Genomic DNA, 27,935 nt, shown 5'->3' with positions numbered 1-27,935 from the left:
GTTTGAGAGAGTGGATGACTCTGAAGCACCAGTTTTTTAAGTGTGCTCTGGAGGTCATAATGATTACTCTTTGCCTTTTCACTCTCATTTTCTCAGAAGTTACAGTGAAAAAGGACTTTCAGTTGTCATTTATTATCTTTTCTCATATATAACTCAAATTTCAAAGAATTGAGGGGTGTTACTGTAACAAAATTTCTTTTATTCTTACCTACCTATTTATGTGAACAAAGTCTCTCTGTACTTTATGCTACAAAAAAAAATTGAAATAGAACTGAAAAATAATTGAATCCTAGCAATAAGTAATAGTCACATGTTTATGAGAATTCACTGGGGAGAAGGAGACTAATAAGATCATTCCATCTATCTCATTAAGAAATGAATTTCCAATAAACTTTAACTTGTTTTGCTTAATATTTCCCCCAAGTCTTTAATATGTATGACTATACATAAGTAATTGTAGTGCTAATTCAATCCAGAAGAAATTTAGTTCTTAGAACGTTATGTTCATGTGAAATTTTAAAAAAATTAATGTATATACATATTTCCATTTCCGAGAATTATTACAAGATAATCAGTGAAGGAAGGAAATTTTTTTGGGGTAGTGGAATGGAAATACAAATTTAAGGAGGAAAAAAAGCAGTGTAAAGTTTCTCAAAGCTAATCTTTAAATGGATAGTAGTATTAAATCACTGTGGTCTGAAATCTATTGAATACATTAGAAAGAGTTGATGTATAGGTCTTATTTTAAAATCTTAATATTTATAGTACTCTAGAAATTACATCCTTTACAACTATTTAAACATAGATACATGAGAGAAGGCAAGAATCTCAATTTTCTTTTTTAAGTACATACAGTTCCTTTTTAGCACTACTAAGAGCTACATGTGCACACTGATTGAGACCAGAACTCTACGTTTTTGGAGAAAGGGAGGGAGGTGAAGCTAGAGAGAGATGCTTTTAAAATTAAACAGTGAAACTTTTCCAGGGAGTGGTGAAGAGTGAATGGTTGTAAAATGATTTTTGGAAGCAGGTCAGCGAGAAGGGTGAATGGATCAGAATGCAGATATAGCAAAAGATAATGGAGTTAATCCCTAGCTAGCCTGTAGCAACTGCCTTACTATATTTTAATATGTGCCATTAGCTATATAGCTTGACTCCTTCAACTTTCTGCCAAAATAAATGACTTTTATTTCTATAGTAACTAGACTTGAGTTGGCTGGTCCACTGCTACCACCCTAGCCTTTTCTAATCCATTGTATATTTAAAGGGGGATAGGCAGGCATACCTGAAGAGTATGCAGGTACATCAAAATATACAAATACTCTCTCTTCTTCACAGGAGTCTGATATGACTTAGCAATCTTCAACAGTGCTTATCCCATCTGTCTCACACACAAAATAAAATAAATAACCACTGGTTTTTACAAGTGGAAATGTGCTTCCATGTCAATGATGTGGAAGCCTAACCAATGTGATTTTAATCATCCAGCAAATATTTTAAAATGTTAAATTCCCTAAGCATTATTTTAGGAAATTTTTTTTTTTTTTAAAGATTTTTTATTTTTTCCTTTTTCTCCCCAAAGCCCCCCGGTACATAGTTGTGTATTCTTCGTTGTGGGTTCCTCTAGTTGTGGCATGTGGGACGCTGCCTCAGCGTGGTCTGACGAGCAGTGCCATGTCCGCGCCCAGGATTCGAACCGACGAAACACTGGGCCGCCTGCAGCGGAGCGCGCGAACGTAACCACTCGGCCACGGGGCCAGCCCCAGGAAATATTTTTAATGCTTTTTTAAAATAAAAGCTTTTAGCTAGAATAATTTTGATACTGCTCATTTAACTGAGTTACAAGTAAAGTATGAATGAAGTAATATAGCAGCCACTTAAAATATATAATCCCCACCATTTTTTAAGGGAAATGGGTACTGGTAGCTAGAATGCTTTCTACTCTATGCTTCAATGGATGTGCACAGGCACATTTGAAAGAGGAAGCTACAATTAGCCAAATTGCCCACTCAGACGAGGGGATAGCAGATATCTGATGGATAAAATAATAGGGAGACTAGGGATATTTCTTTGAGAGTAGTTATAATAGCTAACATTTATTGAACACTAACAATGTGTCAGGCACTGTCTTAAATTTCGTTGTTGTTGTTAGTGCCATTGAGCTGATTCCAACTCCTAGCGCCCCTGTGTGCAGCAGAGCAGAACCCTGCCTGGTCTTTTTGCCGCATCTTCACACCTTGCGGCGCAATATCAGACAATGCTCCACTGCTATTCATAGGGTTTTCATGGCCAATTTTTTCAGAAGTGGGTAGCCAGGTGCTTCTTCCTAGTCTGTTTTAGTCTGGAAGCTCTGCCCACCATGGATGACCCTGCTGGTATTTGAAATACCAGTCGCACAGCTTTCAGCATCACAGCAACACCCAACTGCCACAGTATGACAACCAACAGATGGGGTGGTGTGGTTCCTTGACGGGAAAACAAACCTGAGCCATAGCAGTGAAATCACCGAACCTTAACCACTAGACCACCAGGGCTGGCTCTTAAATATTTTACGTATGTTAAATTATTTAATCATCACAATAGTAACCGCATATGTGTTTTACTATCAAAGAAATGTCCCCGATTTTCCTTTTATTTGTTCTTTTATCGTTCAGACACTTATTAGCTCTCCCCTTGTCTGAGTGGGCAGTTGAGCCCACTCCTGGCTTCTGCTTTTAAATGGAGGCTTAACTGGCCTAGAATGTTCACAACAGCTCACCCATATGTTTGGCTTATCTGGAACATTCTCTTGGAGCACCTTGGAACTCTTCCAAATGGCCTCTCTACAATCATGAGCTTCTAACAGCGTGGCAGCTAGGTTCTAAGATGAAGCATTTCAAGTCCAGAAAAGCAAAAGCTGCAGATCTCTGAGGGCCTAGCTCTGAAGTTATATTGTGTCACTTTACCTAATTTTTTTGCATGTGTTTTGGTGAGAGCATCTCACAGGGCTAGCCCAGACTGAATAGGAAGAGAATAGATTCAACCTCTCAAAGAGAGGAGTGGGAAAATTTTTCAGCCACTTTTAATCCATCACAGATATGATAGCTTCCTGTGTTATTAATATTGTTAAATTCTATTTATGAGGGCTAATCATGTATTTACTTACAATGACATGAAGCTATTTAAAAAATACCTTGCTAATAACAATTATCTTGAAGACTGTCTGATAGTTGGATGAGACTTTGGTCCTAGGAGGACGGAAAGGGAGGAAAGCTGGGGGACTGAGTGTGCTTGTGCAGAGTTCAGTTATGCATGACTCTACTCAAGTCTCAGCATCCAAATAAATCACTCTAGGGAGTATGAGACAGAGACAAACTTAAGATACTTTATCTTAGTACTTCCCAGAGGCAAAAGTCTTATTTCTTGAAAAAATAACCAAATGAAACTTACAGATCTAAAAAATACAAAATCTGACATGAAGCAGTCACTGAATGGGTTTAACAGCAGAGTGGATACTGCAAAAGAAAGACCTGTAAATATATCAATCTATTGGTAAATGAACGCATTCAAGCTGAAGCACAGAGAGAAAAAGGCAAAAGAAAACAAAACCACACACACAAACAAATATACAAAAAAACAGAGCTTCGGTGACCTGTGGGACATTATTAGGTGGTTTAACATAGATGAAGTTGAATTCCTGGGGTTGGAGTGGGAAGAAGAGCAGAGAAAACATATTTGAAAAAATAAGGCCAAAATTTGTTCAGATTTGATTATAAAAAATAAACCCAACAGATTAAAGTAGCTCTAAGAATAAGTATAATAAGCAAGCACAAAGAAAATCAAGCAAGATAAGCACAAGAAAACCACACCAGGCTGTATCATAATGAAGTTGAAAACCAATAATAAAAAGAAAACCTTAAAAGCAGTCAAGCAGAAAAAATACAAACCTTGTTAAATATAGGGACACAGGTAGGAATTAACACTAACTTCTTGTCAGAAACAATGCAAGCTAGGAGACAGTGGAATGATACCTTTAAATTGCTGAAAGAAAAAACTGTCAATGTAGAAAGAGCAAAACCTATCCAACTTAAATAATGAAATGTGTTATTGTTGAAAGAGTCCTTTGTGTTTATAGAGTCACAGAAACTGATGCTGGAAAGGACCTTTGAGCTAATTAGTCTATAGCAATGGGAGTGGAATTAAAAAGGGATTAGAGTGACTACCCCCGTAAACACACCCACTCACTGATCTAAATTTGGCAGATATACCTGGAAGCCCTTTTGCAGACGCACTCACACACACATACCCCCTCACCCTCACCTCTCACTGTAGTGTTACAGGGTGGTGTGCTTCTGTGAGTAATGAGACTGAGTAAGATCTTCTCTGGTGTGTTGAGGCAGAATATAGGTTGAAAACCACTGACAATCCAAATCCTCACGTTACACATGTCATCGTTAAAACTTTGAGAAAATAAAATGACTTGCCCCAGATCGCTTTTGGCAGAGAAAATAATAAAGCTGAATCTCAGATCAGGTTGTTCGATATTCTTTTGGACATTTAAAAGTTTGGGAATCCTATTGGAATTAGGCTGTAACAACGTACTTGCAATCAAAGGTGAATCTCAGGCATTTCAGAGCAAAGGTTGTGTTTATGTGTGTGTGCGTGAGGGGTGAGGGGAGAGGATACTTACAGGTTTTACATCAATGCAATTTTATATAACCGTCAGTATAGAGACTAGAGTTTACTAAGCTGTTGATTTATTGAGGCATAACAATAGTAGAGATGAATAAAACATCTTTTCAGTATTTCGTTTCTCTCTTGACAAGTGAAGTTCCGGGTGTGGTAATACCTATTATGTAGTGGCTACCCAAAGAAGTTCATGTCAAGGAATACAGAATACATAGGCAGTATATAAACATGCTTATTGTTGCATCATGTCAGTGGAGGAAAATACAGAAGGAACATTTGAGCACAATAAATCTCTCCTAAAGAGAGCGTTACTTGCTCCAACCTGTCTGCAGCAATCAGAGGAAGGAAGTCAGCAAGAAAAGGAAAGAATGCTAGGTTGCAAGTGCCAAAATGTCTCATCACTTGCTACTCAAGAGAAAGGGCAGATTCCTATAACTCAAAACAAGGCTCAAATTCAGCTGCTAAATTTACAATAGTGTCCTAGATTTTAGAATCCATTTTTTTTCTATCAATAAAGGTGATCTTTGTCCAAATATCAATAGTGAAAACCACAGAGGATAAATCTTGAAAGAGACTTAAATTGTGTCTAAGTCTCTCATTTTCAGATGAGGTAACATGGATCAGAGAACATTATTGACTCCTAGTCCAGTGTTCTGTCCATTACATTTTGTTATGAAGGATAATTCTAATCAAATCACTTTTGAATTCCCAGTAAATCATGCCCCACCAAAAGTGTGTCTTTGTTATTTGATTATAGCTGTTAAGTGGATCTGAGGAACTAATTCTGAAGGATTTGCAGATAACGTATTAGTTTTCTTTTGTAAAGGTTTTGACAAATGTTTGATCTGATACTCTGATGCATTTAGAAGCTACCAAATGTTACTTTTAAGTCTCATTACATGCTCAATTGCAGTTTTGATAAAATAGTCATGATTCTTTGGAGGAGTATTTTGGACACATAGGAGCTAAGTCAGATGGAAGTCGTAGAAGTGTTACCATCAAGATGCCATTGATTATAAGGCAACTATTACTTTATAGGTTACTAAGAAAGAAAATACGGTCAATTAAGCTATGATGTGCATTGATTGCAAGACACATATTGATTTCTGTAGTGTTAAAGGATGAAGAAATGTGCTTGGAATCATGGAAATATAGGAGGTACTTGGTTAGGAAAGACCTGTCTGAAGAGAGGAAGCATAATGGAGGCAGGAGTGCCAAGTAGAACCGGGGTTACAGAGTGGATGAGCCGGGCCAAAGCAAAGACCCGTCTGGGAAGCAGTGGAGAATAACTGCAAGGCTGTAGCACGTAGGACTGGAGGTTGGAGAGAGTGAGGAACGGGCTCAGACCAGAGCCCTTGGTCCTGAGCCTCAGCCTCTTGGTTCTGGTCACTCGTGAATAGGGGCAATTTATCAGAAATCAAGGCTTAACAACTTAAATGGGAGAGCAACTCTCAAAATCTTTGAGACTCCTAGGATTTAGAAGACAAGTTAAAGGATTGAGTGCCAGTCTAAAGCTTTTGAACCTTATTTTATAAGTAATAGTGAGCCTCTGAAAAAGGAGCAAAATGAAGTAAACAGTGTTTTAAGAAGATGAATCTAATAAGAGTGTGAATAATTATAATCTGCCAAAAATCGTGTTTTTGTTTTGTTTTTTTCCGCAAGTACTCTCTGGAGAAGCAAAAGTAGTGTGATGATTGACTTTTTTCTGTTTTACCAAGTTGTGCTACTTCACTGAGAAAAATCCAAATCCCACACATGGTAGTAGAGAAGCCAGTAGTTATTTACATCAGATTTTAAGTTACTCTCACCAGTAAACTGAATGCTAAAACACAACATTCAGTTACATCCTTAAAAAAAATGATTCACTTTGGGTGGAGTACAAACTTGCCCATAGTCGTCAGTTTTACTGCAGGCAAAATAAAGACACACCTCTTCCTGAAAACACAGACAACACAAATTACTGTGGCTAGCTTCTTGCATTATCACTTTTACATCAGCTCATCCCTCACTGCTAGTCACCTAAGGCTACTAATGTAAACACTACCCTTTCCAAGCATCAGGCTTCCTTCGGTAGTATTCTGGGATAACCTCTCATTCTGCAGTATCTTCCTTGACATTTCTTCTTCCTGCAAGATTCTCTAATCTCTGACAGTGTATTTTATCACCTCCATGATATTGCTGTGAACAAGAAATTGCTTTCCTATTCGTCTGCTTGCTCAATTCCTACGCATTCTTTAAGAATCGGATCTCCTGACTACCTCCAGCAGATATTTGAGCTTCTATGCATAAAGTAACTCTCTCTCATTCTCTCTTTCCTTTTTTTTTAAAATATTTCAGTTCTCTCATTATATTGCCTACTCCTTGCCGGTAAGGGCCATTTCTCTTCAGATTCGTATCCCAAAAACTTAGCACAGTGCCTGGTATATAACAGGTGGTCACTAAATCATTGTTGACTTGATTGATTGATTAGATGATGGTGATTTATATCATATGCTAGCTATAAAGTTTGTTTTACCATGACTATTGGCTTAATAAGATATATTTTCTAGCCTCAGAATTAGAATCTAATGGAGACTTGAGACATACAACTAATTTGAGGACAAGGAAACGTTAATGCTCTAAAAAGACAGTCAAGAACATCTAGGAAGGACAGACTGCTTCCAGCAGGGGTGACTAAGAGATAATAATTACACTAAGTCTTGGGGAAAAGGATGATATTTCAGGAAGCAGAGGAGAGGAGTAGGTAGGGATTCCATATGGAACTTACACTCTAGGCAAGGGACATAGACATGAAAGCGAGGAACGTATTAGGAGAGTAGTGAATATTTTAATTTGCATGGTTCAGAATTAGGAGATCATTGGCTAATAAAGCTGGGCAAGTAAGCTGAAATCACACCTAGGAAGAGTTCAGACTTTGGTAGGCAATGGAGAGACATACTTTCTGAGTAAAAGAAAGATACTCTTATGAGATTTTAGGGAGATTAATCAGTGCTCAGGCTGGATTATAAGAGGCAGAAACTACAGGCTGGGATGAAGGGGTATGGAAGTTCTTTAGGAGAGGAATTTAAGACAAGAAGTTAAACTAAATCAAAAGAAGAGAAGGATATATGTGAGTGACATTGTAATGTATGAAGGAAAAAAGTGTCTCACTTGTTGTGTGCTGATCAGTTTACATTTGAATCACCAAATTCAAAGAGAAACACTGGCAAGCCAAGGTGAATCCAAAAGAGAGTAATCGGCATTTGGGTGGGAGGGAGGGACTAGGGTCTGCAAACTGTGAGTTCCTGATTAATCAGGAGGGAAAAAAGGCTGAAGGAGAGGTGTGATAGGCAGCTTCAGTTATTCGAAGGGCTGTCATCTCAAAGAGATGACAACATCCTTATTCTGTTACTCCAGAGGGCTGAGAAAAGATACTGGACTGTGTCCAGAAGAGTGTGATCCAGGTGTGGAAAGATTTGGGAACCGTGACACACAGGAAGAATAACTGAAGTATTTTGAGAGGTCTAATTTATGATAAAGGAAACTTGTAAGAAACTGGAGCACTGTCTTCCAATACATGAAAAGTCTGCCACATGTAAATGGGACTGGTAAACAGATTCCATTAACTCCATACATCAGAACCTTTTGTAAGTTATCGATAAGCAATTTTTCTCTTTAACGTAAGGAATTGACTATTGATTATAGTAGTCCATCCATCAGAAATATTATAAAAAGTGTGGGTAGTTAGAAGTGGATGTTGACAGTGGCAAATGTTTTTAAAAGGACAAATTAATAGTGTCTATTGGATTTGTTTTGTTAGTATCTGTTATATTAGAGGATAAAGAAAGAAGAACCAGTGGGTCAACCAATGTCTTAGAACTTATGTCACTACTATTTACTTGTGTTATTGAATGAGTATGTCAGAATTTATACGTCTCAGATAAACAGAAAATACAGAAAGACATACAAGGAAGTTGAGATACCCGTGTATGAATAAAATCTCTTAAAATGCATACCAAATAAGGAGTTATGGCATAGCATAAAGAGCAGTGGGTTGACATCAGGCATACCTGAATTTGAAGCCAGCTCTGCCACTTACTAGCTGTTTTGTCTTTGGCATATTACTTGTCCTCTCTGGGTCATAGTTTAATCATCTGTAAAACAGGGATAGAGTTTCTCTCTTCCAAGGTTATTCCACAGATTAATAATAATGTTTATTCAGTACATAGAAAAGAACCTGGAATGTATTTGATATTAAAAAATGGCAAATATTAATACTATTATCTGAAAAGATTTTAAATAAGCAAATGGTAAAGTAGAAAGAACATGGGCTTTCAAGTCACACTCATATGATTTTGAAGCCTAGCTCAGCCACTTGTTACATTCCTAGCAATCTGTTTAACCAATATCAGGTTCTTTATAAAATGAAAACAATACCTGTCTACTTCACAGGTTCGCAATATTAAATTAGGTCATTTATTATTTCTATGTTGAGCAGAGTCTGGTATGTGATAAAACCTCAGTGTTAATTTCATTTCTCCTCAAAGGTATGAACAGGCAGTATCCCGCTTATGACCTTAACACGCATTTTACAGACTTTAGATGGGCTGGAAGTCCTGGCTGGGCTCCACAGTCCCTGAGGGAAGGGAGAGCTGTTACTGTTTGCCAATGCCAACTCCTGGGACTGATTCACCTAATGGACTCCCTCTGTTATGCGCCCCATGAAAGGAAATGTCTAAGTTTTAATAGATAAAGAGAGGACAGAGACTGGTATGTTGTAATCAGTTTCAGTTACTAATATCCATGCACACTTATAATTTCTGCTTTCTAAACCTCATCTGATATTTCTAAAGCTCTAGCTCTTCCAGGAGGAAGTGATGAGAAGAGATTTGTAGTCTGCCATTTATACCTGGGTTCTTACCTTATCTTCAGCCACGTATTACAGTCCACTTATATTGACTGTTCTGATCAGGTTTGTTTCCTTATTATTGAGATAATTTACATTCTTTCTCTCCGCAAATTTACCATTATGTTCTTATTTAGAAAACCACCCTTTTGGGCTCTTATGTATTTCTGAGCCACACTTCAAGAGTCACCCTAAGTTCTGCCTCCTCTTGACCTTTAGTGATCCTTCTAGCCTATAGTATTTTTCCCCACCTCGATCTCTCTCAGCCCCAATTCTGACCTTCATTCACTTTGTTTTTAATGAGGAAGATTGGCCATGAATTTTATGGTATGTAAATTAATAAATAAAGTTGTTAAAAATAACTTATGAGATTATATGGTTAAATTTTACTTTATAATAAATTGCCCAAAGTGATAATATTTCCATTATGAAAGACAAGGGTGTTGATTCAAATGATTCCATTAGAAAACTAATTATAGCTACTCTTTGTTATATTGATATATATAGTTCTCATATATTATTTCTGTTAATAAATTTATATTGTACTATTCAGTAAAATTTTCAAAAATGTAACTACTCGTATGTAAAAAATACCGTAATGGTCTTTCTTTGTTTGATTTTTCTGACCTTTTTTTAACTATGAAATTCAAATGATTTCTTCTGTCTCTATGATTTTCTACTCTAAAAATAATATAATTATCAGTTGCCTTTTTAATCGAGATATTCTACAAGTTGACTATAAAGTGAATTTTTTTGTAAGAAAACTTAATTTTTTATATTTCTAAGATTAAATTTGAGGGATATTCACATCGGGGAAAAGTCAAATTTAGTAATGGACGATTGAACTACTGGCTTAAATAGTAGCTAATCTCTGTTCATTATTCCTTTCCCAAGCATAAGAATTTCTCTTATGCCTGTTATCTTTTAACTTCATACTTCTAGCTTCTATTTCTAGATTTGTGTTGGTATGCCCAATTGAACAGTAATACTGATTTTTTTACTTCACAGATAGGAACTATCAGAACAGGAAAATTTGAAGCTACAAGAGAACTTGGAAATCATCCAGCCCAACTTATCAAATTATCCATTTGATATGAGATCCTGGGTGGTTAAAGAACTTGTTTGGATATATAGAGTTAATTGGTTACATAGTTAACTCTTAATTTTCAAAGAGTATTCACAATAAACTAGCCAAATTTCCTCATCTAGTCAAGAAGAGAAACTGATTTTTTTCATTCCTTGAACTTCAAATTTCTATAAATTTATGAACTGTAACTATGACTATGGACATTACTCTTCTTAATCAGCCTTGCCTAGCTCCATTTGCTCAAGTCCAACAAAATTAATTTCAAGCTATAATATATAGATGCTATTTATCTGGCTCCTTGCACTTTTTATAAGAAGGAATATACTGTAATATTAAGAGCTCTAGATCCAAACTTTCTGGGTTTGAGTCTAGCTCTGTCACTCATTTAACTCTGTGACCTTGGACAAGTTGTTCTCCCCTCAGTATGGGGAGACTAAAACTCTTCATAAGCTTTCTAGGATTAAATGAGTTAATACATTGGAAGTGCATAGAACAGTACACTGAATGTAATATAATAATTCATTATTAACATAATATTAATAATAAGCTGAGCAATTAATACAAGCTGAACAGATTGGTTGGGATGGGTAAAGAGGCAATAGATATTAGTAGCTTTTTTCCTGTCCTCCTTAGCCTTTGCTTCTGTATAGGTTTAACTCTGGAGCTATGTTTCTTAAACTTTAGTAAAGCATGGACACATTTTAAAGAAAATTATTTTTCCACACTTCTAAGAATATACCTACAAAATCCAGCTGAAGAAACAACATTAATTAAATACTGTTGCTTCCCATGATTGCTTGGCTTCAACACAATCAGAAATACAAATGTAAATTTACATACTGAAGTCAGGTTAGGAGTAGCCTATTGTAAGGTGTTGGTTCAATTGATCTAGCATTTTAATTTTTTGAGAGTATTATTAAAATGAAAACAATTTTAAATTTATAAACTATCTTGAGAATACTTCAGCAGACCTTAGTATGAGAACTGTTGCTTTAGAAGCAAAAATAACCCACCTTATGCACAGCAAATTGTTTCTTTTATATGTGTCTAAGGCTCTGTTATCCCTATGTGTTTTGATCAATTGAAATTACTGCAGAGTAATACCAGGCCAAACTGCCAGTGGTGGTAGCAGCTGAAGCTGACTCTGGTCAGATCACAAATGAGCCAGAATAATGCCCATTCTGGGGCTGTCTTTAGGTAGAATGATAAAATTGGTTGTAACTTCTTTGTTTTCCTTCTGTCACCCCACTAAGTTCTCCTATCCTTCCTCTCATCTGTGCCTTTATCTCTTACCCCAAATATATGTTTCTCATTAAGGTGAGATGAATTAGTGCTTATTAATGTGTTACTTTTCCCACAATATTTACATTTTAATAAAACAGATCTAAGGCCCTGAAGGACCTTAAGATTTATTTGAATCTCTTAAAGCGGGATTTCCAACACTTTGACAAGTTCAATAAGAAGAAATAGAGGTACATATATTTTTAAGTAATTTTTTATGTTGTAAAGCAAGAACATGTTCTTTGTAGAAAATTTTGAAAATGCAATAAAATGAAACAAAACACAGAAAAAATAATATGTATTCTTAGCTTATGAAGATAACCAGTGATAATATTTCTGACATTTTTCTTAATAGATTTTGTTTTAGGATTTTAAAAAAATTATTAAAATAAGACCAACCAGTTTATATTCTGCCTTTTTCACTAAACATTATAAACATATAATATCTCATGTTTTTATAAACTATTCTAAACATTATCTTTAATGATTGCATACTATGGATTTACCAAGTTAGCGTGTGAATATTTCCCACGTTCTTCTTACATATTGTGAATGATGTTCCAGAAGTTTTGTACTGTATTGCATTCCAACCGACAGTATATAAGAGCCACTTTATTGCCATATTTTAATTGTTTGGTGAAAATGATATCCTTAAAAGAGTTTTTCTAATTTTTATATTTTTATTACTTTTAAGAGAAATTTGATTTTCTCTTGTGTAAATTTGCTCCTTATGTCTTTGCTTGTTTAGCTGTTGAAATCTTAATATCTTTCTTACTAATTTGTTTAAATTCTTTATATAGCTAGGTTATTAATCTTTTCTTGGAGATATTTTGCAGGTGGTGGTTTATTTTGGAATTTCATTTGTAATGTTCCCTAACATGCATAAGTCATCTCTACAGATTTTTCCTTTGCTTTTAAACTTAGAAAATCTTGAGAGTAAGGAATTTGGAGATAGGATGGGGCTTCTGTTGCATTTCAAACTATTAAGCTTTATATTTTTTAAAAATCTAAACTCATGTTCTCCTGTAAGCAGTTTATGAACGAAGAAACAAATAATTTCAGAGGTCCATGTGGAGTATTCTTAAATGTGATAACAGATAAAGGGAAAATGAGGAAGCAAATCTCAAAAAATTACTTATATTTAAATTTTTATTTCAAATGAAATGTTAAATGATGTAATATCCAGCTACCTTCAAAAATGTCTGCAAGACAGTGTTTAAAATAGTTTGTCCAACTAAGCTAATAAGTTAATAGTCAAAACCTAGGGTAGTTTTACCAAATGAAAATAAAGTTAAATTTTAAGACCTGGCACATTAATGGTACCACAGTTAAGAATTCTACTGGGAGAAAAGGCAGAGTAGTCCCCATTTTCCCCTAAGTAAAGCTTCTTTATGAAAAGATAATGATCATAAAGAATTATTAATTGAATACTACTTCAAATGGGGGATATATACATGGAATATTTTGGATATATATTAAGATAAAAGTCATCTAAAATATAATAAGCATTATCTCATTTTGTAAGTCCCTTTCTCTAATGTTTGTTAAAGGAAAAGCCAAAGTTTTTTTTGTATATACATACTAAAAGATATAAATATTATTAATTTATGTCCGATAGCTCCCTGTGGAAAAGGAAAGACTGGTGTTGCCATAAATGTGCTCTGTTCTTTGTGTGAGTAGTTGAAGCTAATTGTAGGTGATCGGGATTTTATTTTGTCTCTGGTTATCGTGTTTAGAATCTTATGCCATGATTTGTTTGAGAGTAATGCCTGCTTGCAGTTAAGTACATCCATTAGCTGTAAGCCTGGTTAAACAGTGCCTGTCCTCAGTTGGTAAACGTCTACTTGGATTATGATAATGCAGTAACAATCTGTTAGATATAGCAACTGAAGTATTAAATCTGCAATGATGAAATAGAAACTGTCTTGCCTGCTTATAATCTTATGAGAGGGTTGCATTTTTAGTGGAGGTGACAGGAAGACAAAATAATAGCTTCTTCTTGCTGGAAGTACAGTAAGTGAAGACTTATGTGAAGATCTCTCACATTCCTTGAATAACCCTTTAAAAGGTGACATTTTTCCATCTTTGCTTTCAGTCCTTGCTTATATAAGAAAATAAAGTGAGGAACCTAGAAATGTGGGTTTAGTAAATTCTCACTTTTATAATCGCGTAAGGTTTTTTTTTTTTCTCCCCAAAACTCCCCAGTATGTAGCTGTATATTTTTAGTTGTGGATCCTTCTAGTTGTGGCATGTGGGACACCGCCTCAACATGGTGTAATGAGCGGTGCCATGTCTCTGCCCAGGATCCAAACCGGCCAAACCCTGGGCTGTTGAAGTGGAGCACGCGAACTTAACCACTCAGCCACGGGGCCGGCCCCAATCATAAAGCATAAAACATAAGGTTTTAATCAATGAGTGTCAAATGGAGAAGGGAATTTATATTTAATACCAACCTATGATGTGCCTGTATTTTAAATTATTAATTCTCACAATAATCCCATAATCCCAGAGAGTATTAGTGACTTGTGCAAGGTCATACAATCCCAAAGAGAAAGAGCCTGGCTTTGAGCCATGTTCTACTGACTTTAAAACCTAATCCCTTTCCTCTTATACAAGCAGATATGTATGATATATGAAGCATAATGTAAAATAGATATATTTATAATATAAAAATAGATAGACTATACTATAGTATAATATAGTTTCTGATTAGAGCCAGATGATTGAAACAAAGAAAGGAGAGATTGCTCCAGACTGGAATGATCTGGAAAAGCTATGTGAAGATACAACTTGAATTGGCCTATGAACTCTGGGTAGATGGGCCTCAGATGGAATGAAGACTGAGAAAGTTTTGGAAGATAATTGGTAGTATGTATTTGAAGACAAAAGAGAAGACATTCTCTGAGTTACTTAAGGGCACCATCTCAGTTATTGGTTTTAGTTATTGATGCCTTGGTATTTATCACAATGCCTAGCACATAAATAGGTGCTAAATAATGTTTAAATGATGCTTTAAAATGTTTGTTGAATTGAAAACACTCTGGGAGATAAGAGAAACATAGTTGAGAATATATAGTCTTGCAGTGTTGGAAGTAGCAGAATTAAAAGTACTTTCTCACAAGTCATTAGCCTGGTGTGGGAGTTGGGGGTGGGTGAGAATGGTGGGGAAGAAAGAGAGTGAGCACAAGTGGGCTTTTCCTCTGATTTAGAATAATAGGTCTAAAAGAGGAGCAATTTTGAAGGTTGATGAAAGAGCTAACACCTGATGCCCTCAGCCAACTTTGAAGTCTAGGAGACTTCATTGAAGCTTTGAGGGGAGTAAAAAGGGCTTGTTTCAGCCACTAAGGCAAGGGCAAATGGGTTCTTAAAAGAATAGCCAAATAGCAAGCAGCAAGGACCAAGGTGAAATTTGAGAACTAAATTTGGGTTATGTTTATTCCACAAGGTTTCTCTCTTTTCTTCTCAGAAATCTGAGGTACAGTGCAGAGCAAGTAGTTCTGTCTTAATATTTACCATTCAGATCTAACATATGCCATCATTTCAGGTTTCATACTTTATTTCGGGTCATGGGACCTGGTGGCATCTGTATCCCTAGGCCTTTGTGCAGGATTGGAACAGCGTATGGGCACAAATTAAAAATATTCACCTGAAACAATTTCTCTCAGGAATGCTTAGAAAAGCTTTAGGTTACACAGCTCAAGTAGCAGAGCTGGAAAAATGATTGGTGGGGAAAGCTAATGGGTTCATTTTCTCACTTCTGATGATTGTAGTATTTTTGGTAGCTACAATGTAGACCTCTGTCCTTCCCATTATCTAATTATAATGTGCAAGGACTGATTGCATGTGCTCTTTGTCTACAGTCCTTGGCACTAATAACCCTAAACAAAGCTGCAGACACTAATTACCTCCTTTTCCTAATCTGAATTTTGATGTGCTTTTGAACTAGTAAGTCTTCTAATGTTCTAAGAGGGCTTTCCCCATCATTGCGGAGACATTTACTTCCCCTGAATTCAGGGAACTAGATTTTGAATTAAAGTTTTTTTGGAGGAGTTTTTGATGCTTATAATTTTGTAGCAGCACAAATAAATCAGGATGCCTTTATTTATTATATACCCAAACCAGCATTGCCTGCATTTGAGAAAGAGATAATTATAAAAGTTTGCTCTAAGATACTCATGAGATGTGTATGCTCTTTGTAGAAAACATGGAGACAAAGATAGTTCATTTTGTCTCCTGACTGTCAGATTCCATCTGTAACTAAGCAATAATGTTATCCTGTATCTCTTTTTGATAAGCTGTTACCTGAGTTTCTTGTGGTCATCCTAAGAAAGTAGAAAGCATAAAAATTAACTTTGGGTTTATGGCAGCTGAAAGGAAGCTGATTTACTGAGTTACTGAGCACATTTGAAAAATGACAAGGCAGAGTCTATTTATTCCTTTTTGGTTAAAGAACCAGGAAACGCTTTTGACTGATGACATCGCAATGAATCAGATTTATTAGCTTGAAGCACAGAACTTTTGTTTGTCTCCAAAGTCTTGACCAAGAGAATATAGTCTCATATAAAAATAAAGATAATTTGGCCTATGATTTTTCTTCTTTTTTGCAAAATTCAGTTTTCTTTATAAAATTTTCTTTTCCTTTTTTTTAAGTATTAGTTATATGACTTGAGCAACTCACTCTGCTTCAATTTCCTTATCCTTAAAATGAGGTTATTTACCTACCTATTTAACAGAGTTGTGAGAAATAAATGAGATCATATCTTTGGAATGATCAGAATGACTAGAACGGTATCTGATAATTGCTCAATGAGTATTAGCTATTGTTTTCAGTTAAACCAGAATGGCTTCAACCACACTGGCAGGGATAATGTTCCAGCTCAGCCCTTTACTAGTTGTGTGACCTTAGGAACGTTACTTAACCTCTTTGTACCTCAGTTTCCACATCGGTAACATGGAGGTAACATTGATGCCTACCTTACAGACTTTTGTGAAAATTAAATCAATTAATGTATGTTAAAGTGCTTAGAACAACCTGGCACATAATAAGCCTATTATCATAATTATTTTTTACATTATCACTGTTTTTATTAGGACAGATTTTTTCACAATGCAAAAAAGTACTATAAATGTACATTGTTCTACATCATGGCCAAGTAAGGAAATAAAAATAAGGTAAAATCACGAGACATCAAGGAAGAGAAAGAGGGCAAACTGATAGGAATAGGCAGAAGAGTAAGTATTACAGAAGCAGACAGTATAAAACATATACACCCAGGGGAGAGAGTGAATAAGGTAGGAAAGTTCCAGAAAGTTCTTCATACTTCTAACATTCGTTTATTTGTTTATACACACACACACACGAAATAAAATCCTGGACTGGTTTACATGCTCTGTGGGCTACTATCTCTCACCACTTCATAGCATTTATTGCACTGTATTCTTTTTGCTAGATTAATTGTCCATCTTCTTCACATGCAAGCTCTTCGAAGGCAAGAAACATATATGTCTTGTTTATCTTTGGAATCATAGTGTCTTGCATATAGAAGACACTCAATATATATTTAAATTGAATCAGAAATAGGGCTTTGCAAGACTAATTTGTATTTTTCCGTAAACATTTTTCCTAATATCTTCCATAAATAGGCCTTCAATATATAACTTTATATAAAATGCTTAACTGTGTGTAAAATGTTTGCCTTTACTGCATGTAACATTTATTTCTAAATTTCTATTTTCTTTTAAATTTGGAAGACTATTAAAATTAAATACTCCTGCTACTTAACATAGTAATGAGCACCACATCTTTAGGAAAATACAATTGTCTTGTTCACCACACTTTATATCATTTGTTAACTTTTCTGTTATTTCTTTTCTTTCAGAGTCTGTTGTTCTTTTTGATTGTAAAACAGCATACTTGCTGCTGCAACTAGTGGCTTTTTGCCATGCATTCTTAGTATTTCTTGGAACATTTGGTTTAGGAAGTGGGATAATTAGTATATAAACATTGTGTAGCAGAACTACTCTAATTAGTGCCTTTTGGCTTGAGTTCAGTGATAAACAAAGTAAAATGCACGTCAGCATTCATCCTAACAGTTTATAAAAATCCTGTTATGGCCCTATGGGACAACATACACAAGACATATTAAATAATGTAGTACTTGAGACCATGAGAAAGAGTTGCATCATGTCGATTTAATAGTCTCCACATAATAAATTAACTCCCTAACTTTGAAGGCTTTCATTAGTCTTAATTATTCAGAAATCATAAACTTAGCCATCAAAGTGTATCCCTAATAACTTTGCACATCTCTAGTGATACATTGCCACTTTAATCTACCTAAATCAATTTCTCTATATTCCTATAATCTACTATCTAAAGAAGAGCATTGATTTAGACCATTAAAATGAAATAGACTGAAAAGCTAGGTTCAGAGGCAAAATATTTCTCACCCACTTTATAGGAGCTTCAGCAGATTTTCTTTGGTTCAGTTCACTGGTTAAGTCCCTTACTTCTAAAAAGCACTATTTCATATTTTTGAGTATGAATACTCAGATTTCTTCCATTAAGATGTTGTCCTGTCAGTCTCCATTATTCAAGCTGCTATACACATAGGGACAGATAATTTTTTCTGGAGACCAAGAACAGAACTTTCTGATAGACAACTCTTTTTTTTTTTTTTTTTTTTTTGAGGAAGATTATCCCTGACTAACATCTGCTGCCAATCCTCCTCCTTTTTTTTTTTTTCCCCCGCTGAGGAACACTGACCCTGAACTAATATCTGTGCCTGTCTTCCTCTACTTTATATGTGGGATGCCTACCACAGCATGGCTTGACAAGCGGTACGTAGGTCCGTACCCGGGATCTGAACCAGTGAACCCCAGGCCGCTGAAGCAGAACATGTGAACTTAACCACTGCACTGCGGGCCAGCCCCTAGACAGCTCATTTGTTAAGAGATACTCTGAGCTTAAAATTGGGGCTTGAGTATGATGTCTCGGTACCAGTTCTTATGAATCTCGTTTGTACTCAGAACGCTGAGTACCTCTTTAAAACCTCTTTATGATTAATTCCCTTGTATGAAACCAGTGGGCTGAAAATGGCAAGTAAATATGTAAAAAAGTAGAAAGCTTAATAGATGAATACTTGTCAAAGAAATGAAAATGATAGTCAGAGCTTTCTCTAAATTCTGCACAAATAGGTGAATAAATAGACACACCTCCCCAAGCTGAATAGGTTTTACAGGATACTTCTACCAAACTTCAGGAGAGGTAGCTCCTGTCTCATGCAAATATCCCCTCCCCACTCCAAAACTAAAAGGTAGTCAAGGGCATGCTGCCTGGCTGATTGTGCAAGACTTGTAAAACCTTAATTCCAGAAGAATAGTACAAGTAAAGAAAATTATAGGTCCATCTCACAGTGACAGGTATGGGAATTCTAAAGGAAATATTAGCTAACTAAATCCAACAGTAGGTTTTTTTAATGTAATATTCATCTCTGGAAGGCAAGGATGGTTTAACATCAAAAATATCAATGAGATACACTATATTAATGGTGAAAATACATGATAGACCAAAAAATACATAATTGTCTAAAAGAATGCTTGAAAAGTACTTTATAAAATTTAACTCCAATTTATGACTAAAAGTCTAGAAAACTAGGAACAGAAGGAAACTTTACAAATTCGATAAAGCTTATATACCAAAACCTATAGCAAATATCACAACTAAAACAAGCTTTAGACAAAGCAAGACAAATATACCTACTAATACTGATATTCTTGATACAGATCTGGCTAATCTAATAAGAAAAAAAAATAACATGAACTAAAGATGGGCAGAAGGAGAGGGAGGAGGGGGGAAAAAGAAAAATATACCAGACAAACAGTCTTTATTTGGATATTATATGATGTCCACAGGGGCAAATTATTAGCAATATAACTAGCAAAAGCAAGTTATATACTTTCAAAAATCAACAGTTGTTTTTCCACATTAGCAGTCCCTACATTTCAAAATTGACAGTGGCTACAAAAATTATAACGCAGTTAGGCATTAACCTAAAAAACATGCATAACAACTTTTGTAGAACAAATTGTAAAACTTTACTAAAGGACATAAATGAAGATTTGAATAAATTAAAGCTATAGCATGTTCATTGGTGAGGCACATTAACAATATAAGGATGTCAATTCTTACCAAATGCAATTCCAACTAAAAATTAATTATAATAGGATCTTTTGAGGAACTCTAAACTGACTATGATGAAGAACAAAGATCCACAAATAGCTAAGTCTATTTTGAATTATATTCAGAAGAGGAATGATGTTTTGGCCAGATGTTAATCCATATTAATAAAAGCAGTATGGAACAGGCCTAGAAGCAGACAATCCGACTAATGAAACAGAGATGAGAGCTCAAAAACAGACCCCAAGTGGGAAAGAGGTGTGTAGCTTAGTAGGTTCTTGGAAAGACTCGTTTACTAGACTAAAAAAATAAAGTTGGGCCCTTAGCTCACTCATATACTATATGAACTCCAGAGAGAACAAAGACCTAAAAATGACAGGTAGAACTATGTGGTAATAGAAGAAAATGTCAGAGAATATCTTTGTGGCGTTGGTATGTGGAAGAACTTATTAAAATCTATCACCAAAATCACAGACTATTAGGGATAAATTGGTAGCTTTACAATGTCAGAACTAAGGATTTCTGTTCAGTGAATTATAGGGTAAACAAAATTAACATAACAGTAACAGATTGAAACAAGATATCTGCAGCATCAAAAGCTGAAAAGAGAGAAATGTGTGGACTGTATGAGAAATGCTTGCAAATTCAACAATAAGAAGGGGAAACCAGTATATATAAAAGCCAAGGTTATTTCTAGACAGTTCATAGAAGGAGACTCCTGAATGGCCAATGTATGATGAGAGATGTTCAACCTTATGAGTCATTAGAGAAATGCTAATTAAAATAACAGTAACATACCACTCTGCACCCATCTATTTGGGAAGAAAGTTTTGAAAAATCAGTTGGTAAATCAAAATGTAGGTGAAGTTTTGGGGTAATGGGGATACTTACACTGCTGGTAGAAATCTAGACTGATATAGCCAATCTGAAAAGCAGTCTCACAATCCTTAGTAAAGGTATGTGTATAGCTGGTCACCCAGGAGTCCCATTTCTGTAGACATATTCTAGTGAAACACAGCTCAAGTCCTATAATGGGCTGTATTCCAGGATGTTTATTGCAGAATTTTTTCTGGTGGTATAGAGTTGAGGACAACTTGAGTTTTTATCACCAGGGGAATGGGTAGGTAAAATGTGATGGATGCATCCTATAGAACACTCTGTAGCAGTCAGAAGCAATAAAATAAATACTGGCAATGCCCTCCAGCCACAGACCCCCAGGAACACACACCTGTAGTGGAACAAGTTGGGTTTATTACTCATTGCAGGGAGGGATAACATGCATTGTGGAGAACTCTGGGGCATCTCAGCAAGAGGATGTTCAGAAGGACTTATCTGAGCTTCTGGTAGATTTGAGAGTTTAAGGTGGGACTTTGCTCTGGCTTGGATACTCTCAGGAAGCAGATGTAATTCTATGATTGGTTATCTTAATTAAATCTTATCTATAAGGAGGGAAGAATAGAATGAGGCAAAGCTGTAATTGGCACAGAAGCTGCAGTCACTCTTACTAGCCTGGATAGGGAACGTTTGGTTGTTTTCGTGGTTTGGACAGTGTTCATATTTTGTCTGTGTTCAAACGTGATTATGCAGGATCTTGTGTTTGTCTTGATCCATTATGGTCAGAGAGTGGCCTTGTCCGATGTTGATATTTTGTGAAATTGTTTATGTTCAACAGAACACCAAGTGAGTGTCAGGCCAGCTCGTAATAGCATGAAGACCTTGCTGGTGATGCCAAGCCAACTCCCTGATGTGCTTTTCTCTTTCCCAATACTGCAACAACAAGATTAGAACTTCAGAGCATGATATAGATTATTAAAAAGGGCTGACAACAAGATCTATAGCGTAATAATTATGTAAGTTAAACACATAAACAATAGTGTGTATTATTGAAGGATCAATCTATATACGAAGCACTATACCAAATGCACTGTTTTTCATCTTTAGTGATGGTGAAGGAAAGGGACCTGTGGCCAATACTGGGGGTGAAAGGAAATATTAAATTAGAGAGGAGCTTCATGTACTGTAGATTGAGGATTATGATAATTCATTTCTCAGCAGCTGAGATCCAAAAGCCAGTCTATACATCAGGAGAAACATGGTAAAGGAAAGAGTGAGAGCCTGTGAACCAGCTTCTTATTTGCATTTACTGCCCTTGCCTTGTGGGAGGTGGGGAAGGAGGAATGCCTTCTTTAAGCTTTTCCTGAATCTCTTTCATTTCCCCCAGCAGAAATAAACTACTGTAATGATAGCATGTTGATGCTTGTTGAAATAAAACATGCCCACCAGTGTAAAAGGAGAGCATTAATATTTCATGTGAAAACTTGCTTTAACTTTAAACATACCCAAAAGCTTTGGAAGTAGAAAAACCAAAAAAAACCCCACCTCATATTAGCTTCAGAGAAAGCTAGTTTATTATATTGTAGGTAAAAGATTTCTTCATAAACCTTAAAATTAGTGTCTGTAATCATGTTATTATGTCATCATTTACTTTTTAACTGTAGAAAAGAGCTTATGTTTTTAAGAAGCAAAGAGACTTCTTAGCCCTACCCTGACATTTTATCAGTGATTCTTTGGAAGCAAATGTGCTAGCATCTTAAGTGAATTCACTTCAACTTTCTTAACAAATATTTAAAAGTAGTATTACAGGTATTAAGAGCATAGATTCTTTAATTTAGGAAGGAAAAAACTTAATTTTTATTTTGACATCTTTCTGCTGAACTTTGAAGTGAACATGTAGGTCCCTGGCTTCTGGGGTCCTCACTGGCTTTGCTTTGCCCTTTCCATAGTTTCTACCACATTAGGCCCCATGGCGTCCAAGGCGTGTTACCAAGATCAGCTAATGCATCTATGAAGGCCACTCTGCCTCCATGTTGTGTCTTACTGTTAGTTCTTATTCTTCCCTGGCTGTGTTCTGGATGTCTTGGTGTTAACTTTTGAAATATTCGTTCCCTTAATTTATGTCATTTTATAGTCGGGGAAGGGAAAAAGTATAGTTCTTATGTCATCAAATCCTGTTTAATCATTTCTTACTTAATAATCAATTAATCAGTAATCAATAATTACTTAAACCTTCACTAACATTACAGGAGGAAATATAGAACTTTTTCTATAAGCATTCAAAACCCTGAAATTAGTTTTTAAGAATAATTACTCTTTAATACACCATCTCTTTAAATCCATGTCAGATCCCCAGGTTTCTTCCACGTCTACTAGTAAATATAATGAATTTTGCTTTAAGAAACAAACACACCTCCATTCACATTCTTGAGCAATACCGCAATTGGTGAATTACTCTGGAATTTTGCTTATTAAAACATAAGCTATGAAATCTGTGTTGTTTAAGACCTCTGTTTTCTTGAGAGAAGCCCCACTGTTTCCTATAGAACTTACTCATTCAGACTTCTGGGTTTGATCTCCTGAGATTTCTGTGTGTTTAATCTCTAAAAGTATTTAGCAGATTCCACATTTGTTTTATGTAGATAGGATTAAGAAGGAACTGTGTTCTCAAAATTGAGTTGTGTGTATAAATTGTCCAAACTCATGTTTTCGTATAAAACAGTACTAAGAGTGATAGCCACAACTTCTTTTAAATGCATAACATGGCTGTCATATTATGTTTGCAGTACAGAATACTAGAAGAATAATACTGCTGCAAGCATATGGAGTAGTGTTTAATTCTGCATGCTCCTGTGCTTCCATTAAGACCTGCAGATAGGCTTCCCACAGCTGTGTATGGTCCATTCCAGATTTTCAAACTCAGTAAAATATGAATGAAAAATGCTTGCTCTGCCTTTGAGCTTATGAAATAGAGAGGGAGCTAATGGACAGTGTTAAAATTTTATCTCCCCCTGCTCCCCAACGAGTTTTCCTTCCTAGACATGTTTATGTGTTCTATATTCCCTACATTCTTGGGCCCAGGATTGTAAAGCACAGTAAGAAGCCAAAAAGAATGAATACCTTTTTTTTTTTTTTTTTTTTTAAAGATTTCATTTTTTCCTTTTTCTCCCCAAAGCCCTCCGGTACATAGTTGTGCATTCTTCGTTGTGGGTCCCTCTAGTTGTGGCATGTGGGACGCTGCCCCAGCGTGGTTTGATGAGCAGTGCCATGTCCGCGCCCAGGATTCGAACCAACGAAACACTGGGCCACCTGCAGCGGAGCGCGCGAACCTAACCACTCGGCCACGGGGCCAGCCCCAAGAATGAATACCTTTTGAAGAACTTTTTTCAAGTTACCGTACCTAACCAGACAAGGACCTTAGGCAGTTTTTCCTGCAGATGCGGCAATCTGGAAGAAGGAGCAGAATGGGAGCAGACAGGTTGCTTCTTTACCTGAATAACTGAATGCGTTTTTTCTGCAAACTCTTCAAATTGTCAGCTCACGCACACTTTAAGTACTTTATTTAGTATCTCCATATCAGGAATGGAACTTGACACAATTTTTCATACCTGCACACACACATATAATAAATGTCACCCTCTTGCAACTTCTGTAAGAATTAGTGCTTATAGCATTGGACATTCTGTTAAAATTGTTAGTTTGAAACAGTGTTCTTTCCACAGGAATTTTATCAGAAAGGATATAAGGTGTTTTGAGCATGTGATTCCAAAGGAAAGGGAAAGCTGATAAAGAACTTAGTAATATAACCATTGATTTAGCTGTTTTACAGTTTCCTTTTGGAACTAATGGGATTTTTCTTTTTAACTCTCTTTAGGCACTGTGGTGGTGGGAGACAGATTTCATATTTATAGAGGCTTTAAAAGTAATTGTGGTTGGCACGGTAGTAGGAAGTCATCTAGGGTCACTGCTGACATCCAAGACCCAATATTCATAATAGGCATAGGCCAGAGTTTGATTTGTTTTTTGCGAGGGGATTATATATCTATTTAGGCAAAGTAAATTCTTATTTTTGGCATTCATACTAGAATTCTCTATTCTGGCTCTTATATTTTTGCACATTACAGGTAGGTAGTAAATCCCATGATTCTCCAGTCATAGAAATTCCTGAAAATTAGTTTACCTTAAAACATTTCAGTGTTTTGAAGGAGAAAAGGATATTGTTTCTAATTCTCCCTTTATACAGAAATTTTAACTACATTTTAAAATTGTTTTTTATTACCTGATATACCAGGGTTCTGTGGATGGTATTCTTTTTGTTCTTAGGTCTCGGTGTCTCAACAGGGGTCAATAAACTTTTTCTGTAAAGGTCCAGGTAGTAAATATTTTAGGCTATGCAGACCACATGTGGTCTTTGTTGCATCTCCTCCCACTCCGCCATCTTCCTCCTCTTTGTTTTTTACAAGCTTCCTAAAATGTAGAAACCATACCAAGCTTGAGTGGCCTACAAAAACAGATTTGACCTGCTGGCTGTTTTAAGTGAGCCTTTAGTTCTAGACTCAGTTCTGCCCCAAACTCACTTGTGATTTTGGGCAATTGGTATAATTGGGCTTGGATTCTCTGGCCCTTTTATGAAGAGAACTTAATAGTCTCTTAACAGTGTGTAGAATCTCTGAAATACCTGTACATTTGCTTTTATTTGCTCATTTTCGCTATATGGTTTAATTATTAGAGAAAATACTTCGGTTGTGCTTCAGTCAAACTTCATTAATGCGTAGATTGGTATTATCTAGGGCCAAGCCATCTGTCGTCTGAACTCGTCAGAAAGTCTGAATTTGAGTCCTTGATTTGCCACTTATTTAACTCTGGTCTCAAGCAAGTCACCAAACCACTCTGAGTTTCCATTTCTTCTTTATCAAATTGAGGAAATGACACTAACTATCAAATTGAGGAAATGACACTACTCTGGCTTCCTCTAAAATTGCTTAATTATTTTCTAATCAAAATGTAGATATTGAAAATGCTCCATAGACTACAAAACATAAAACCATCATTGTTTTAAACTACATGCTTCTATAACTGTGAATTTCCCCTTATTAATTTTATTATAGGAAAATGTATTTTTTTATTTAAAACTGTTAGCCTAAATAACATTAGCCAGTAAGGCCAATAATTCTTCTTAGTGTAACATTTGAAAAATAGTAGACATTCAATGTCTAGTTAATTAAGGCCGCAGTAGCTTTTTCCAACCAGAACTTGTACATAGATTTTGATTACACTGTTCTTTTTCCAGTGGTATCAAATGCTTTCTAGAATGTAGATAACCCAGTTCTCAACATAGTGCCTTGCAAGTAGTAGCCACTCAAATATTTGCGAAATTTCTCGAGGACCTAGTCTGCCTAGGGATCAGATGTTCCTATTTACCGCTCAGCTGTAAATAATTGCATTTTTATACTTACAGTATAAAACTATTGGCTTTCCTTCTTTCATAGTTTGTTATTAAAGAAATTCTCCACAGATATTTGCTCCATTCCCTCAATAGTTCTCTGTTTTCCCTTCTTCAGTGACAGAATAATGAAAAGAAAAATATTCCCTGAGACTGAATAGGTTCTTTCCAATTAAAAGATAGTTAATTCCCAGTTTAATTTTTTCTTAACCCCCTCTCATCAGTTATTTCCATCAAAAGCACTGTAAGCCAATTTTTATATAATACAAGCTATTCCTTGGTTAATGGAAGCTGATCTGGGTAGGGGTAGGTGGGAAGGAAACACCCTAGAAATCTGAGATGGAATTCTTAGCTTTATTTGATTTTGTATTATACATGGCTTAAAGGGAAAGAACGCAGAATAACCTAGTGCAGTACTCCCTAAATCTGGCTGTACATCAGAATCACCAGATGAGCTTTGAAAACCCAAGGATTTCTTGGGCCTGCCACAGACTTACTGAATCAGAATCTTGGAGAGGGTCAGGCCTAGGAATCCATATTTTTTAAAAGATTCAGCCATGTTTGAAAGCCAATGGAGTAGTTATTAGCATGGTCTTTGGAGTAAGACAGATGTGAGTTTGAATTCTGGCTGTGGTATTTATTACCTGTATGAATTTGAGCAAACTATTTACCCTCTTTCCAAAAAAGTAAAGATAATAATAAAATTTAATTTCATAGAAGTTTTCAAGGATTTAATGAGATAATATAGCATTTAAGTGCATGGCACATAACATTCAGTAAATCATTGTTTATTATTTTTGTGCATGACTATATTATTATTCTTTCTGACAGATACTGTATTCCTTAGAAAAAAAATTAATGTAGATTTTGAATAGAATTTGAATAGAAATTTATTTCATGACAGTCCCAAATTAGATTAGTTATGCTACATGTAAATTTCCATCATCTTATTAATAGGAATATGCAGGTATATATTCATTCTGTAGTTTTCTTATGAAAACTTTTTATTTTTATTTTTTTTGCTGGGAAAGATTCACCCTGAGCTAACATCTGTTGCCAATCTTCCTCTCTTTTTTTTTCCTCCTCAAAGCCCAAGTACATAGTTGTATATTCTAGTTATAGGTCCTTCGAGTTCTGCTATGTGAGCCACCGCCACAGCATGGCTACTGACAGATGAGCGGTGTGGTTCCATGCCCGGGAACCAAACCCTGGGCTTCCGAAGCAGAGCGCGCTGAACTTTAACTGCTAGGCCTTCAGGGCTGGCTCAGCATTTTTTACAGTAGTAGTATGAATATGTTGCTATTAGGCTCTAGAGGACAGTCATGTCCATTTGGCAAAAACTATTTAAAATTCTAACCTAATACAGTAAAAGAAAAATTGAAAAGAAAGAGTACAAAATTCTTTTATGTTCACAACTTGATTTCCATTAGGCCTAATGTGATTTTTTTTTTTTTAAAGACTAAAGCCACAGCTGAGTCAGGGGAAGCTAGTGCACGTAAGAATATGAGATATAGATATTAATTTTTAACAAACATTTAGTTTTCTTTAAAACTCTGAT

General features: G+C 35.7%; 1 protein-coding gene across 9 annotated transcripts in view; it reads left to right on the top strand.

Moving 5' to 3' along the window:
* Positions 1-27,935, top strand: part of AFG2A (AFG2 AAA ATPase homolog A) — a 309,252-nt gene that overhangs the window by 152,376 nt on the left and 128,941 nt on the right. For 2 of the 9 annotated variants that reach the window (XM_023636599.2, XM_070259594.1), the window contains exon 15: positions 10,562-10,761. The exons of 6 other annotated variants lie outside the window; for them this stretch is intronic. In XM_023636599.2, the coding sequence (XP_023492367.1) occupies positions 10,562-10,645 (84 nt within the window). In that variant the 3' untranslated portion in view covers positions 10,646-10,761. Of the gene's footprint in view, positions 1-9,500; positions 9,620-10,561; positions 10,762-27,935 lie in introns of those variants that run through there. One more of the 9 variants, XR_002806529.2, reaches the window with a different exon arrangement.

The sequence above is a fragment of the Equus caballus genome, chromosome 2 (assembly GCF_041296265.1).
Source record: "Equus caballus isolate H_3958 breed thoroughbred chromosome 2, TB-T2T, whole genome shotgun sequence".
NCBI lineage: Eukaryota > Metazoa > Chordata > Mammalia > Perissodactyla > Equidae > Equus > Equus caballus.
The sequence above is the reverse complement of the archived record's forward strand: the minus strand, read 5'-3'. Positions and strand labels throughout refer to the sequence as shown.